The 17,595-nt window shown below is 34.6% G+C and overlaps 3 protein-coding genes and 1 long non-coding RNA gene across 4 annotated transcripts in view; all 4 read right to left on the bottom strand.

Moving 5' to 3' along the window:
• Positions 1-383: 383 nt before the first annotated feature.
• zgc:194887 (uncharacterized protein LOC571819 homolog) lies at positions 384-4,826 on the bottom strand. The gene is made up of 3 exons (XM_051134064.1): positions 4,807-4,826; positions 4,601-4,727; positions 384-3,306 (listed from the first exon to the last, which is right to left on the bottom strand). The coding sequence occupies exons 2-3, from the start codon at positions 4,725-4,727 to the stop codon at positions 2,612-2,614; spliced, it is 822 nt and encodes a 273-aa protein (XP_050990021.1). The 5' UTR covers positions 4,807-4,826; the 3' UTR covers positions 384-2,611.
• A 1,743-nt stretch (positions 4,827-6,569) lies between these two features.
• emc7a (ER membrane protein complex subunit 7a) lies at positions 6,570-10,687 on the bottom strand. Its single transcript, XM_051134061.1, has 5 exons — positions 10,302-10,687; positions 9,078-9,197; positions 8,800-8,938; positions 8,645-8,725; positions 6,570-8,568 (listed from the first exon to the last, which is right to left on the bottom strand). Exons 1-5 carry the CDS (start codon positions 10,535-10,537, stop codon positions 8,380-8,382), a joined length of 765 nt encoding a protein of 254 aa, XP_050990018.1. The 5' UTR covers positions 10,538-10,687; the 3' UTR covers positions 6,570-8,379.
• A 1,498-nt stretch (positions 10,688-12,185) lies between these two features.
• On the bottom strand, positions 12,186-14,998 carry LOC127180112 (KATNB1-like protein 1). The gene is made up of 7 exons (XM_051134062.1): positions 14,916-14,998; positions 14,711-14,826; positions 12,997-13,047; positions 12,852-12,929; positions 12,693-12,782; positions 12,534-12,627; positions 12,186-12,440 (listed from the first exon to the last, which is right to left on the bottom strand). Exons 1-7 carry the CDS (start codon positions 14,973-14,975, stop codon positions 12,411-12,413), a joined length of 519 nt encoding a protein of 172 aa, XP_050990019.1. The 5' UTR covers positions 14,976-14,998; the 3' UTR covers positions 12,186-12,410.
• Positions 14,999-15,019: 21 nt separating this feature from the next.
• The window catches only part of LOC127180114 (uncharacterized), a 35,791-nt gene continuing 33,215 nt past the window's right edge, over positions 15,020-17,595 (bottom strand). The window contains exons 2-4 of the long non-coding RNA XR_007829584.1: positions 17,308-17,407; positions 16,265-16,302; positions 15,020-15,099 (exon numbers count right to left, since the gene is read on the bottom strand). This is a non-coding gene — a long non-coding RNA (uncharacterized LOC127180114). The remainder of the gene's footprint in view (positions 15,100-16,264; positions 16,303-17,307; positions 17,408-17,595) is intronic.

Here is a 17,595-nt window from a genome sequence, read left to right as displayed (position 1 = left end):
TTAACATTGCTAATAATCAGAAATGTTTGTTGAGCAGCAAATCAGCATATTAGAATGATTTCTGAAGGATCATGTGACACTGAAGACTGGAGTAATGATGCTGAAAATTCAGCTTTAATCACAGCAATCAATTACAGTTTAACACATATTCCCACAGAAAACAGCTGTTTTAAATTGCAATAATATTTCACTGTTTTTAGTGTGTTTTTGCTCATATATGCAGCATTGATGAGCAAAAGAGACTTATTACAAAAACACTAGAAAATCTTAATTACTCCAATAATAAAAGGTGCACAAAAGTATCCTAAAAGTACCATAAAACTGGCTCATATGACCATATGATCATATTTGAGGTGGGAATGATTTAGTTAAAGGATGAATCTGTTAATTTTCAACCAATTTTGTATTAGTACAGCAATGTGTACCAGGAGCCAGAGCACCCATTTATTTGTCAACAAAAGTCCAGCAGATGATGCAAAACATCATTTAATGTCATTCATCAGACATCTGACAGCTGGATCTTGGAAACTTTTTTTTTTGCATTTCTACAGCCCATTTTTATTAAAAGCCCCCCTTGCCAGCAGTGAATTCTCCCTTTAATATTTTTATAAATATTATTCCTTTAACTCTGTCATAAGTCACATGTGAGCTGTTTACAGCAGTTGCAATGATGTTCAGATAGATAGTTTGAGTGACTGTAAGTCCATCATTGGATTCTGTAACACTTCATCAATCCTTTATGGAAATAAATACCCAGATGTCAATATCATAAGATTATGATGAAGGAACACGCTTCATGAGTTCAGAACAAACTCCCCATCAGAGATGATCTTCTTCATGTCTGTCAGTGTTAAAGGGCTAATGTTGTATTTCAAAGGCTTGATGTCGATTGTACCACTTCAGATGCCTTATTGTGCCATTATGAGAGCGGCTTTAATGACGCAAGGAAACTCAGAGACGACTCTGAAGATACGGTGATTCTGGATATTTGTCGTGTTGATGATGTGAAACTAACTGTTTTAATGATGACGTGTGATTTTCATCTATAGGTGCTCAGAAGATTCGTTTCGATGTGCCGTAAACCACTCAATGAAGGTGATCAAAGATGCCAGAACTTTCTATTTCATCAGCTTTATTGCTCTTTCATTCCCTGTAACCTGTGATCGTGCGTGATTTTATATCAGTTTCATGAGAGCTTTTGGACTCTTCAGTACAAATAATTCTGACGTTTAAATGGTTGTTGAATAAAATGATATATTTGATCCACATAATTGATTCTAATGTATTTAACAAGTTAGTAATTCATAACTACACTGCACAAAATGATTACTGTACTCAGTATTTCTGTCTTGGTTTTCAGTACAAACATCTGTAACATTCTTAAGGCAAGATACATTAACTTGAGAAGCTTCTTTTCTGAAAAATGTATCAAAATGAGTGAACATTCTTCATGCTGGTAACGCATTTAGCGGTGTTTTGACCTGGAAGAGATACATTAAAAAAATTCTAAAAATATATAGTTTTTAGTGAACGAAACTTGCTTTTTTCCCCAGATTCTGTATTACATTTCAAGTTATATGACCATTTAAAAAAAAGTTTTGTGTTCGTCATTTTGACCCGGTATGTATGGAGCACCATTAGTGCCAAAATGCTTTTTGAAAAATTATCTATGAAGCTGTATTAGTGCCAAAAAAATTTTTTTAAATATATTTGGTGAAAAACTAATCACTGATTAATTTCACCTGAAAGTGAAATTTCATCTAAGTAAAATGAATTTAATTGATGTAAAAACTTGTTGTGGTGGTGTTTTGTTAAAAGTAAATATGTAAGTTTTGTAAATCTAGACTGTTTTTGAGCAATTTTGAGTTATAAATTTAAATGAATTTAGTTAAATTCCATTAATTCCTTTGGGGTTAATACTGATAATTCTCAGATTATATGTTCATGCAATGATATATTCAAAATTGAATTTCTCATAAATATTGACAAATATATATTTTGCATATATAATATATAAGAGAGAGAGAATTTTATTTATTATTTTTACTTTTTATTTTTTGGTGTGGATCTTGTGTAATTTCAAATCATTTCTAAATTTTTTAATTAATAAAAATGGGCAAATGGAATAATAACATGGTAACATTCAAAACTTTCAAAAATATGAAAATAAAACTTTTTTTTTCACATTCATTCCTAATGAGAAGTTGCTGATCAAATACAACATGGTTTTATTTAAAATATGTTATGACTGTCTTAGAAAATAAACAGAATGTGAAAATAGTCTTCTGAATGCATTATGAGTCAGAAAAAGAAATTTGTTTTCCCTTTTGTTTATTTTTCTGAGCCCACTGGCAGTTCTTGTTTCAATCATAAACTCACTTAATTTTGATTCGTTTTTCTTCTTCTGTCATTCTGAATCTCCAATGAATGTACTTGATTTAAGAAAGTATGTACTGAAAAACAAGTCAAAAATACTCAGAAAGAACAATTTTTTGCAGTGTACATCAACTTTTTATTCCTTTAAACACAAATCTCCTGACGCAGAGTGAAGTAGGGATAATTCAGGATAACTGGGTGTTTTTCCCAGTGATGAAGCGTGTGGTGGAGTGAATCAGAGTTCGTCTCTCGTACAGTCTCCAGAGCGAATCACTTTGAGCTGCTCTGAGGGTTTCACCATCATCCAGGCGTATTTGCACAGGTGCTCTTTGTTGCAGTCTTTCTGCCAGTAGATGACGTTCCTGCGGTTCAGATTCGCGCCGGCGCACGCGTCGTACCACCAGCCGCCGCCCGCCACACCCTGGAACTCTAGCCGGGCGCAGTTCTGGAAGTAGTTGTCGTTATCACGGTCTTTGGTGGTGAAGCGCTGGTTGTCGTGCAGGTAGTTCTCGGTGTCGAGCGTCAGGGCGTCCGCCGCCGTGCCCTCGTACAGACCCAGACGCAGGCGGTACTGCGTGTCCTCATCCTCCACCAGCACAGGGTCGTACTCACCCGTCTTGGTCACGGCGTCCTTGTCCACCAGCTTGATGCCGAGCTTGTAGCGCGCCGGGCCGCGGGTCAGCCGGTGCAGGTGCTCGTTCCCCAGCCAGTGGTTTCCGGTCAGTGATCCGAAGCCGTGCTTGTACTCGTCCCAGCTGCGGTCGAAGTCCACGCTGCTGTTGACCGTGATGTGCTGCACTACCGTCCATCCACCCTCCTGCATGGCGCAGTACACGGCAATGGGCGGATCTCCAGGGCGGATCAGATACAGGCCGTCCCGCGCCTGACCGCCGGTGCTCTGCCACAGATCATAACAGTCCCGGGGAAAATCTGAGACAGAACCAACAACAGAATCACAACTGAGAAACACAGCGGACACTGCAGCCTGAAGGTAAGTGATTCACAATCATCATGAAACTGACTCTTCTGATTCATAACTCTATTGATTTGTGACTCTATTAATCAATTCCATTGATTCATGACTCTATTTATTGACTCCATTGATTTGTGACTCTATTAATTGACTCCATTGATTCGTGACTCTATTGGCTCTAGTGATTGATGACTCTATTAATTGATTTAATTGATTTGTGGCTCTGTTAATCGGCTCCATTGATTTGTGACCTGAGTCCATTGATTTGTGACTCAAATGATTTGTGACTCTATCAGTCGACTCCAATGATTCATGACTCTATTAATCAAATCCACTGATTTGTGACTCTATTTATTGACTCCACTGATTCATGACTCCATTGATTCATGGCTCTATTATTCAACTCTATTGATTTGTGACTCTATTTACTGACTCCATTGATTCATGATTATGTTAATTGAGCCTCCTTCATGCCTCTGGTTTTATTGTGAATGATTAATTAGTGATATTATTCTGAAACAGCATTGTTAACTTAAAATCATTTTCTCTGGGACTGAAAGTAGCTGAAATAAATACATTTTTAAGTACTAAGGTATAAAATATATAAAAAATTATTCAAATTAATTAAAGCTAATAAAAATATTTTTAAAACATGAAAAATCAGAAGAAATGTTGCCTTAGTAACTAACTAAAATAAATGCATTTAAGGAAAAAAATATATATATGCACATAAAATATCCTATACTATGAACACCCTATCCTACAAATTATATTAAAGTACCACTGTTCTGAAGAAAACATGTTTGTCTTGATCAGTCTTTAATCTGCTCGCAGGCGTTATCTCTAGTGTTTGTTAACCTAGTCTTTAACTAATTATACGAACACACCCTGAGTCCTGCTTGACCTTTGACCTCTGCTCTGATGGGTTAGTGGAACCAGATCTGCTCTAAACTCAAACTAACTAGTATTTCCGTATCTGAAACACGAGCGTCTTAAGAAACAAGCTTGAGTTTGATTCATTAGAATAATGAGCAATTAACGACTGTGATTTTATAACAACAGCAGCCTAAAACTAGGCCTACACAGATATTTGTTAACATTATTATGATTAAAAAGAGGCCCAGGTGAAGTCAGATTATGAAGACAGGCATTTATTTCTGTCACTGTTGAATGATTTACTGGAGGATGAATTAATAATCAGTGTTGATGTGAATCACAGACGACACATGAGCAGCACAAGCGTGATCTGACCTTTCTGTCCGAGGTTCAGGATGAGTTTGTGCTCCTCTGGATCGAGCAGATGGATGTTTTTGGCAGGAAGCTCTTCGGTCAGAACGCGCGCCAGCAGGAAGACACAAACCCACAGCCTCACCATCATCTGAATGAGAGACAGAAAGAGAAAAGCATGAGAATTCAATGATCTGCAGTCGTGCAGTGAGTGTTGATGTGAATCTTACCGCTGAGAGTGTGTGACCGACTCCAGGAAGAGAAAGAAGCAAAGTGTCAGTCCATATACCCCGCTATCAGCGCTGGACTTCAACCCATCGCCGCAAGGGTTAAAGGCTTTATCTGGACTCGTTAGTGTAGTTTCATTTGTTTTATCTGATTCATTTCAGCCTTTGACTCCGTGTTGCAACAGCAGTGACTGAATCATGACCTGATTAGCGGCGGAGATCCGTCACAACAGCACAGGAATCACCGTGAGTTTGTGTTTACACGTGGAACTGATGAACATCTGTCTGTTTTCATGCATATGAACAGATCAAATGCAGCAGAAATGAGAAATTGCATTTCTTTAGTACTGTTGACTTTTTTTTTTTTTTTTTTGGCAAGATTTATTACTGCAAAATGGAAAATAAAAAATAAATTGTATATACATTTTTAAACATGCTGATTTTGGACAAATATATCAGTGTTTCAGGACTGTACAGTTAAAGTCAAAAGTTTACACCCCCCCTTACAGAATCTGCAAAATGTGAATTATTTCACCAAAATAAGAGGGATCATACAAAATGCATGGTATAGTTTATTTAGTACTGACCTGAGTAAGATATTTCACATAAAAGATAATAGTCAAATTTATAAAAAAGTTTACATACACTTGATTCTTAATACTGTGTTATTACCTGAATGATCAACAGCTGTGTGTTTTTGTTTAGTGATAGAAAAATGTGGTTTTCCAGCATTTTTGTGTATTTGAACTCTTTCCAACAATGACTGTATGATTGAGATCCATCATTTCACACTGAGGACAACTGAGGGACTCATATGCAACTATTACAGAAGGTTCAAACACTCACTGATGCTCCAGAAGGAAACACGATGCATTAAGAGCTGGGGGGTGAAAACTTTTGGAATTTGAAGATCAGGTTCAACTTAACTGATTTTGTCTCCTGGGAAACATGTAAATATCTTCTGTAGCTTCTGAAGGAAAGTACTAAAATGAAAAAAAAAAAAAAGACAGCTAGGCAAAATAAGAAAAATGTACACATCCTCATCCGTTCAAAAGTTTTCACCCCCCGGCTCTTAATGCATAGTTTTTCCTTCTGGAGCATCAGTGAGCGTTTGAACCTTCTGTAATAGTTGCATAGGAGTCCCTCAGTTGTCCTCAGTGTGAAAAGATGGATCTCAAAATCATACAGTCATTGTTGGAAAAGGTTCAGATACACAAAAATGCTGGAAAACCAAAGAATTTGTGGGACCTGAAGGATTTTTCTGAAGAACAGCAGACAGTTTAACTGTTCAGGACAAACAAGGGACTCATGTTTACTACTCACAGTATTAAAAATTAAGTGTATGTAAACTTTTGAACAGTGTCAGTTTTATAAATTCAGCTATTATTTTCTCTTGTGGACTATGTGTGAACATCTTGTATGTTAAATATATTTTATTCAGGTCAGTACTAAATAAACAATACCATGCATTTTGTATGATCCCTCTTATTTTGATAAAATAATTTACATTTTGCGGATTCTGAAAGGGTGTGTAAACTTTTGACCTCAACAGTATGACTGCAGTGAGCATCAGATGATAGTCATCATTGACAATAATGAGATATTTGGGTAGAAAATGTTGCAAACTAGACATAAAAATGTCGTAATGTAGAACTATTTAAATTTTCTGGTGATTTTTGTAGTGAATTTGATGTTGAAGATCAATGTTTTGATGAGCTTTGTGTTTATTCCACTGTGACGGGTCACTTCAGGCCTGTGTGTGTGTGGTGCTCTCCTAAGAGAATTTCAAACACACACACACACACACACACACACACACACAGGTCTGCTATATTTAGATTCAGTCTCTGTACATAAATGTCACACCGGGCTCATTTGACTGACTCACACACACATTACTAATGTTTCTTTAACAACTATAACAGTTTATAATCATTTATTCAGAGACATAAACTCCTTCAATCAATAAAATGATCTGGTGACAATTTACAATAAGCTTCCATTAGTTAACATGGACAAGATACATATTTTTAAAGCATTTATTAATCTTAGTCAACTGCAACATTCACTGATACATTATTGAAATCAAAAATTGTATCTGTTACAAGTAACAAGTAAAGTAATGCATTACTTTTTAATTTACATGAAAATACTGGAGTTACTTTTTTAAGTAGGTAACTTTTTTCCCCCATTTATTGACTGCAAGCTCTTCTGTCCCCATATTGAGAGAAATCAGGAGTAAGATGTTACTTTAGTTCTAGAATAAATGTGAACATGCATTAATTCATCTCACTCACAGATTCAGTGTTCCTCAAAATGAATAAGAATATGACACAAACCTGCAATAATTAAATGTTAAATAATTCAATTATCCTTTATGCATTTAATCCCATTTTATTAACCAGTGTCTTTGCTGCTGACCTTCGATGATCCAATTCATCCGTACTAATAAGCAAAAAGTACTCAAGATAATCTAACATTTGTGTTTCTTTCTTTTTTTTTTTATAGCTTGAGAGTTTACTTTTTTTTCTGCGTTCTACTGTACAGACGTGAATTTACTTTTCTCTAAGCCTGAGGCTTTTGGTTTGAACTTAAAAATAGAACTTTTTATATTACAAACAAACAAGCAAGTCCTGCCCAGATTTAAAAAGTAACGCAAAAGTAACGTAACGCATTACTTTCCATAAAAAGTAACTCAATATTGTAATGCATTAGTTTTAAAAGTAACTTCCCCAACACTGGATATGACTTCATATGACTTCAGATCATGAAGGCTGTCATTTAATTAAATACATGTTTGTATTTGTATTAATATTGTCATTTCACAGTTGTAATGTAAATAAATAAATAAATAAATAAAATTATATTATTTATTTTTTAAATAATCTTTTTTTTTATATTACAGTGAAATGTTACTACAGCAACATTTCTTGATTCTTTTATTTATTTATTTTTTTTTATTTCTTCTTCTGCGGTCTTCTGTGCAGATATAATTTTTACTTTTCTCTTAGCCTGAGGCTTTTGGTGTGAAAGGGCTTTTATGTTTGCCACAAATAGAACTTTTTATATTAAAAACAAACAATCAAGCCCTGCCAAGATTTAAAAAGTAACACAAAAGTAACGTAACGCATTACTTTCCATAAAAAGTAACAAAGTGACATAATTAGTTACTTTTTTAGGGAGTAACTCAATATTGTAACACATTACTTTTAAAAGTAACTTTCCCCAACACTGCAGTTAATACTGTTTAATAGATCTGAGCTAACATGAACTAACAATCAACTGTTGTGCTTTTATTAAGTAACATTAACAAAGATAAATAAACACTATAACAAATGCACTGGTTGTTAGTGCATGAACTAACATTAACTAATGGGAATTTACTGTAAAGTGTTACCTTTGATTTTAATATTGTGAGCTTAAATAATCATTACAGTAGATTCAGCAGCAGTATAATGATAGTAAATTGTCTTCACATATAAACACAGATGAAAAATTGTCATTTGCTTTACTAAACACAGCAGATACGCCTGTACGGTTTGTTCATAGTGAGTAATAAAAGCATTTTCTGTTTCATTAATCTCTCATTTTTCGTCTTGAGGCTCCGGCCCTTGGACTTGGAGCTCCACCCCGAGGGCCTCTGGCTCCGCCTCCACCTGCTGCCTTCCCTTGACTTTTAGGTGGTGAGAAGAACTTAGTCATGAGCTCAGAGACGTCTGGAAGCTCCTGGTTGGAGTTCAGCATGTTCATGGACTGCTCCATCTCCTGTCAATCAATCAATCAATCAATCAATCAATCAATCAATCGCATGAGCGTTCATGCATTGTGAAAGAGTTCATACCCGTCTCATCTCTGGATCGCTCGGGTTGAAGACTTTAGGAAGAAGAAGGATTATCAGGAGAGGAAGAACCATCATGAGAACCTGAGAGAGAGAAGAGTAAAAGAGTGAAACTGGTGCTGCGGTTACGGGACGAGAGTGATTTTACAGCGACGCACCATCGGGTTCATGAGGAAATCGGACCAGCCCCAGGTCTCTCGCGGGATGAAGTATGAATGTAGACCGACGCATCGCATCTGAAGCGGGTACGGCAGGCGGATCACCTCTGACGTCTTGATGTAGTTGACCACACGAGCCCTACACGAGCAACACACCATCATGACAGCACATCTAATGCTCCTCTAAGTTTCACTGGTTATTTTCACACAAACATTTGTGTATCATCCAGTGTTTTACAGCAGTAACTGGGTCAAACTGAAAGTTCTCATCCACACACCTCATTTTCCCTGTAGTGGTGATGTCGACCCGCACAGGCTGGAATCTGTAGGTCGGAGAGGAGATTTCCAGAACATACGATCCGGACGGAACGTCACTGACTGTGAAACTTCCATCATCTCTGCAGAAAGAAGCAGGACTGATCTGGTGCTGCGGTACAGGGAGGCTGTCAGATGATAGAAACATCCCCGCAAACACACAACGCTCCCAACATTCTCTTTTGGTTATTTTTTGGGAATCAAATTAAAATATACTGAAAACGTTATTATTATTATTTTCTTTTTTTTTTGGATAACCAAATTATAACATTCTGGGAAACTTTATGGGAACATACCAAGAACTTAATTTTTGGCAATGTACTAAGGATGTTTTTTTTTAAAAAACACTAAGGATTGTTGTACTAAGGATTTTTTTTAAAAAACAAACAAACAAACAAACAAAAAAACTTTATGGAAATGTACTAAGAACGTTATTTTTTGAAAACCAAATTAAAATGTTCTGGAAACGTACAGAAAACCTTATTATTATTATTATTTTATTTTGTTTGGATAACCAAATCAGAACGTTCTGGGAACATACTGAGGATATTATTTAAAATCAAAAACAAACAAACAAAAAAAAAAAATAAATAAATAAAACTTTATGGCAACATACTGAAAATGTTATTAATATTATTATTATTTATTTTATATGTTTTGGATAACCAAATCAGAACATTCTGGGAGCATACTTTAAAAATAATAATAATAATAATAATAAAATTAATTGTTCTGGGAATATACTAGGAACGTTATTTATTTATTTATTTATTTATTTTTTGGAAAACCATATTAAACAATCTGGGAACATACTGAAAATGTTATAATTATTTATTTATTTACTGAGAATATTATTTAAAAAAACAAACAAACTATTAAAATTAAATTGGAACATACTAAGAACTTTTTTTTGACAACCAAATTAAAACATTCTGGGAACGTACTGAGAACGTTATTTTTTATTTATTTATTTTTTTTGGAAAACCAAATTAGAACGTTCTGTTTTTTTTGTTTTTTTTTGTATCTTATTTTTTGGGGAACCACATTACAACATTGTGTGAATGTTCTAAAAATATGTGGATAATTTTTGTGTCATTAATCATTACCATAAGCACTGCTTTTGCATGCACGCACTGCATGGTAATCTGCTCTCGCTCACGTGCGTTTGTTTTGATTTGCACGCGCACCTGAGGAAGCCCACGTGTTTGTCTCCGTCCAGCAGAACCCGAGCAGATGAGATCCAGTCCTGAGCTCTGACACCCGGAACCAGCGCTCGACCCGACACCTGAACCCTCACATCTTCTTCAGGCGTCTTAAACATCACATCTTCATCATCCTCCTGTAGTTTGATGTCTTGAGAGAAACACACGCGCAGCCCGAACAGCAGCAGCGCCGAAACACACGCGCGCGCACGGAGATTCATCGGATTCTTTTCACTTTTTCCACTGTCTGAACAACGATTCTGTAGAGCTGCTGTCACTCTGGGATCAAAATAAACCAACACATGACAAGTTTACACAACTGTCTGCTGACAAAGTTTGACAGGCGCTGCGTGATGACGTCACCGAGCGCGTCTGACTAAAGTCAACAACTACTTATTTCGGTTATTTATGTGTGTGTATATAATTAATGAATTTAATTTTTTTTATTTCAGTTAAAGTTAATTTTTGTTAATTTCACAAAAAGCTTATGGACATAATTATAATACAAGTCAGACATGTGTAAATCAATATAAGTCATCACATTCTTCTGAGGAAGATTATTATAATATTCAGTCTATGTGTACTAAGGTGTAAATTTATTACGTTTTACGTTTATTTATTATTTATCTTTGTATTACTTTTTTGTTAACCTGTCAACTCATTTCTTACTCCAAAAAAAAAAAAAAAAAAAAAAAAAAAAAAACATGGTTTTTGTAGTAATTGTGATTCGTGAACCCGATTCGAATCAACGATTCACGATCCGCGCTTCAATGTCCCGATCTGAATAATGATTCGCGATCCATCATTTCAGATAAGGACTCGGAGTGCGGATCGCGAATCATTCAAATCGCGAAATGATTCGTGAACCCAATCCGAATCAAATGGTTCGCCATTTAATGTTCCGATCTGAATAATGATTCGCCATCCATCATTTCAGATAAGGACTCGGAGCGCATTCTCCTCCGAAGTTTCAATCTAAATCAAATGATTCACGATACACGCTCCGAAGTCCTTATCAAATGATTCGTGTTTCGCCATTTGAATTCCCGATCTGAAGCAAATGATTCGCGATCCGATTAGAGCGCTTCGAAACGCAAAGGTTTAATTGATTCGAAGTTTCGAAAAGCTCCGTTTCACCCATTAATATACAATCATTACAAGCGATGTCGAAATTCTAAAATGAATGGCTCTTTCATCTGTTTTTTGCTAGTGAATCGCTTGAACTGAATGATCGAAGTCACGAGTTTGAATCAATCGGAGCGGTTCCAGTGTAAATGACTCACTCAATTGATTCGGTTCATCTGTTCATCCGCTTTTCTTGTCTTCAGTCATGTTTACACGACACTGTCAGCACTACTACTGGTTTATCTCGCTAGTTTGATGACATTAACTGAAATAAACGAAACAAGCATGATGTTTGCTAATGAAATATCCATATTTCCAACACAAATCTGCTCCATATTGAGGTGTGGTAACCGGTTTACTGCTAACTAGTGAAACACTCCATTAATATGACGAGCTGCAGCTCAAAATACATGTTAGATGGAAACATTGTGCATTATGATGGAGTTTGTAGCTTCATTCACTAGATTTGAAATAGTTTGAGCTGCAGTTCAATAGGAATCAGTTGAAATCATCCAGTCACCTCACACCATTCAACACAATCTCACATTTATCACTGGTATATATATTTGAGAAATGATAAAATTGGCCTCAAAAGATATGTGCTTTTTGAAAAAATTAAACACTTGTTTCATAGATACATAATCTTTAAATAATTCAAGCACTTTTGAAGTACCACCTCAGGAATATTGATATTTTCAAGGGTTTTCCAGGCTTTAAATGTCAAAAAGTCAAACTCAAGCACTTCAGACACTTTAATCACCTTGCAAAAACTCAGAATGAGGCTAAAGAAATGACATTTAGTAGCATTTCCATTGATTGATTGATTGATAGCAGTCTGAACATGAACACACTGTAATCAAACACTGTTAAACACAGTAAACTGCTAGTATTCCAGTAAATGATTGATAACCCGTCATCCATCAGCGTCAGGATTCAGATCAGTGTTCATCTGTGATCATCTGTTTTTCCTCAGAACTGAACCAAATGAGACTCAACATCCTAGGAAACAGCAGCAGTTCACATTACAGACATGAATGAGTTTGATTATTGTGTTAAATATGAGCAGTTCTCCATCGGCTCGTGTTTTATTACCTTCCAGATGTCGGCGGTTGTTTGTGAGGCGGATGTGAGGCGTGTTTTCAGCGTCCAGAGCTCCTGCAGCTGCTGCTTCAACACACTGATGTTCCTGCAGGACAAATCAGCATTTAACATTTCTGTTATCCTTCCAGTTTTAAGGTGAAGTTGTGCTACCTGTGATCTGACGACTGACTGTCTTTGATCAGCCGTGAGCTCCAGCGTTCCAGCGCCGTCTGAATCCAGATTAAAGCGCTGATGATGTAGCTGAAGGAGTGAGATCACATCAGCATCATCAATAACAGAGACCACGAGTGATGAAGACACAGCACTTACTCTTCAAAACGGCTCTCAAGAAGGTTCTTGACCAGAGGAAAGAGATCCACACAGAAGCCCAGCGTTTCCTCCCGAAGGCTGCTGGAAACAGATCTGTCATGACGTGTTCAGACAGTAAAACCAGCTCAAGATGTGCAGGATTTACCTTCTAGTCAGAGCAGGTAAGCAGTCGACCAACACACTGACGTCCTGCAGACTGTATAGGGAGGAACGAGAACTTTGACTAATGTTATGAACAAATGCCTACTAATAAAGTTTGTGGTCTGATCTTTAATAATGTTCTCGAAAACACAAAAACATAATTTATTCTGAAAAACTTTAGTTGGATGTTGGTCTAACGTTGTCTAAATGATACTATTTGTTTCAGAACATTCAAAAGTAACATTTCACATGTTCACAAAATGATAAAATGTAACATTCCATTAATGTTTGCGTAACATCTGTGCAAAAACAAAACAAAACAAAAACATAAAAAATTAAAAATGGTAACATTTCTCATTTCTGACTAGTTTAAGTTAAAATAAAATAACTAAACTAAAACTGAAAATTAATAAAAAACTATATAGACATAAAATCACAAAAACAGAACAACATTACTCAAACTTTTAACTAAAATTCCTTCTAAAACTGTTGAACTAAAACCATGCATTAAAAAAAATCATTACTTATTACTTGAAATAAAGTAAACATGAACTGACTTAAAATAAACTTATTTTATTTCAGCTAGTTGCTGTGTGTGTGTACTGTGTATATTTATTATGTATATATAAATACACGCACTCATGTGTATATTAAAGAAAAAAATATGTTGTTTGTATATTAAATATATTTATATATAATATAAATTATACTGTATGTCTGTTTTTTTATATATATACATAATAAATACACACAGGACATACATATATTATATAAACAAAAACTTTATTTTGGATGTGATTAATCATAAGTAATCATTGCCCAGCACTAAAAATATCTCAACTAAAGCGAACAATTTATAAAAAAGAATTATATAAACATTAAAAAAACATTACTTAAAATAAAGTAAATATGAGCGGAATTATAATAAACGTATTTTATTTCAGCTAGTTGCCAAGGCAACATTGCTCATTTTTGTTTAGTTTAGTTTAGTTTAGTTTAGTTTAAATATCTACACTAAAACGAATAATTTATAAAATAAAAGAATTATATAAATATATTTAAAAAAATTAAAAATTACTAAAACTTTAAATGCATTTAAAAAATCATTACTTGAAATAAAGTAAACATGAACTGAATTCAAATAAACTTATTTTATTCCAGCTAGTATTGCTCATTTTTGTTTAGTTTAAGTTGAAGTAAAATATCTAAACTAAAACAGTTTATAAAAAAATTATATATACATTTAAAAATTGTAAAAAAAATTACTAAAACATTAACTAAGATATAAAAAACCTACAATCAAATTCAAAATATTAACTAAAACTATAATATCTCAGTGATACTAAACAACACTGTTTTTAAAGAAAGATATAATTTAATTAAACATGTATAACACCTTATATATTTATATTTTGTATATATATCGAGTTTGTTCAGATCATGTTCAGATTTAATTTTCTCTGTTTAAATGGAAGGTTTTAATGTTGAAAGAGCAGTACTGTTTGATATTTTGATTGATTTTTCCCTGTTGTTTTCTGTTTAAATATAATGATTTAACTTTAAAATTAGGCATCAAGCAATGAAAAGGTGAGTCAGGGTACTCTGAGCGTTCAGAAATAACGTTTTCATAACTTAATGGGAATGTCAGTAAAATGTTCTTAGAAGAGATTTTTGTTCAAATTTCTAAAGTCACGTTTGCCATCTGTCTGATGTTTTACCGTTCAAGGAAAGACAGCAGCTCTCCTGTGCTTCTCCTCCAAAGCGTCAGAGCCAGACTGAGCCTCAGATTTCTGCCGTGAAGAACGTCTGTCAGCACATGATGCTCTTCAGAAATCTGCACAAGTGGCACCGGTAAGCAAATGCACTATATAAGTGTCTGAAGTTCCTCTGATTTTCATTTTTGATGCTCCTCTGCTGGTTTACCTGAGAACAGCAGCTCCGGTCGTTCAGGCTCTCGCTGTGCTGAGGTTTGTCTTCATGCATCTGCTCTCTGACAGGTTTCACGGGTGTCGAGGCTCTTCTGTGAGCGCCGGGTCCCGTCACGTGATGGCGTGTTTTTCTCTTGCAGGACACGACTCTCTTCAGCCGGCCAGCTGCATTCGAGCGACTGGAGATCAAACACACACTTAGATGATCAGAAGATCTTCTGTTCTCACACCTAATTTGAGAAATGGATTAGGATCGGGATTCCCACGGGACCCGACGCAACTCTCACGGGAGCGGGTGGTTTTGACCTTTATTGCAGCAGCAGTGGGTGATCAGAAAATTATAGCACGAGTTTGAAAATGAGATATTGATTCAATACGGTTCAGTAAACGAAGTTAATATTTAGTGATTTACATTGTGTGACTATAACAAGTCACATCTGATCCGCTGCACATCTCCATTCAAACACAGCGGTGAATCGTTTATGAATGAACGTGCGTTTATGAACGAATCTAGTGAGTCAATGATTCAATTTCCCATTCATAAAGACACTCACTTGCTTCATTCCTGAATGAATCACCCGTTCGAGCAAATCAAAGGAACGAATGATTCAGTGATTAAATCAGTAAATAAACTTGCTGGCAGTTTTAGTTTAATTTTTAAAGTATCTTTTTATTTCTTTAAATCATTTAATATTTCTATATTCAAAATGTTATATTTAAAACATGAATTTATGAATTTGATTGCACTCATGCCCCTCTGAGCCTCATTAAACATGAAAATACACCTACAAGACACTTTTGCTTTCTTCTGTGCACCTCTGTAGTACAAATTAATTTTGTTAATACTGATTTAATTTGATTGATAACTTATTCTTATTCTGACATTTTAATTAAAAAGCTTAAAAATATAATTTAAAAATTATTTAATAATAGACATAAAAGACATACTTTTAATAAAGTTGTAAAAATGCCAGTACAAAGGTAAAAACAAAATTCCCCTGTAGTCAAATATCACCTCATTTGATTTTTTTTTATCAGATTTTTTGATTATTGATTAGATGGTGCTCCTGAAATTTTGACTGTGCTCCTATATTTTTTAAGAGAAAAATAAGCGTAGAGCCCTGACACAGAGTGCACATGATCACCAAATTGAAAGTGAAAGAGATTTAAATATCCCGCATATCGATAGTGCAAAAACTATATACAGTATTAGAATGTTTGCGGGAGCAGGTGGAAATGGACACAAAAAACTGCGGGATCAGGCGATAGAAATTCAGCAGGAGCTGGATTAATAAAACAGTCCCACGCAGGCCTCCACAGCCAAACATCAGCTCAAACTCTCACCTCTTTTTACCAGTGTCTCTCATTTTGTCACATGCATCCTGTGAAAATAAAAAAAAAAACATGATGTTAAAACAGTAATTGCTTCTGTAAATGTATGATACTACAGAACTCAAATATTAAAACATACATAAAGACTGCCAGTCAAAAGTTTGGAATAGTGATTGTTTTATGCAGCACGTATTTGATCAAAACTACAGTAAAAATGTGAAATATTATTACAATTTCAAACAGCTGTTTTCTATGTGAATATCTGTTAAACTGTAATTGATTTCTGTGATCAAAACTGAATTTTCAGCACCATTTTGTTTAGTTTAAGTTAAAGTAAAATATCTAATCTAAAACTAACAATTTATCTAAAAAAATTATATAGACATATAAAAAAAATACTACAAAAAAACTAAAATAAAATCTTAAAATATTAACTAAAAATATAATATGTCAAAACAGTTATGCAATATTTTTGTGGAAACTGATACATTTTATTTTTCAGGATTCACAGATCAGCATTTATTTTTAATAGAAATATTTTGGAACATTATAAATGTCTTTACTGACACTTTTGAGCAGTTTAATGTGTCCTTGATGAATAAATTATTATTATTATTATTTATTCTTATTTTAAATCTTATGTTGATATCAGAAATGTTTGTTGAGCAGCAAATTAGCATATCAGAATGATTTGTGAAGGATCATGTGACGCTGAAGACTGGAGTAAAGATGCTGAAAAATCAGCTGCGCATCACAGAAATAAATTACAGTTTAACAGATATTGACTTAGAAAACAGCTGTTTGAAATCATAATAATATTTCACATTTTTACATTTTTGATCAAATTAGAGTTGCATAAAACTTCTTTCAAAACAATAACAATGATCACATAAATATATGTAATAATATTCCGCAGTTTTCACTGTATTTGTGATTAAACAATTTTTGCTTTTAACCAGGAAACAGGAGTTTTAAGTCCTAAGAAAAACCATTTCTGTTTTTCAAGCTGTCATCAGTTGTAATTTAATTGCATTGTCAGTACAGTTATTATTCACCTGCTGTGAGTGTTTTGCTGCTGAGAGCTGAAGCGTGTATCTGTGATCCTCCTCATCCTCACAGGACATCATCAGGAACTCAAACACAGGCTGCAATGCGCTGAAACGCCACAAGGAGTCACTATTATTATACTCGTGAAGACACTCAACATCACTGATTTATCTGACAGACAGCTGTCAATCATAAGCAAAAAACAAAAAAAAAAAAAAAAAAAAAACTATATATATATATATATATATATATACCATTATAACGGGAGATATTATGCTCAGATTTGACGAATATAC

The sequence above is a fragment of the Labeo rohita genome, chromosome 17 (assembly GCF_022985175.1).
Source record: "Labeo rohita strain BAU-BD-2019 chromosome 17, IGBB_LRoh.1.0, whole genome shotgun sequence".
NCBI lineage: Eukaryota > Metazoa > Chordata > Actinopteri > Cypriniformes > Cyprinidae > Labeo > Labeo rohita.
Note: the sequence above shows the minus strand (reverse complement) of the source record. Positions and strands in the feature narration are given on the sequence as shown.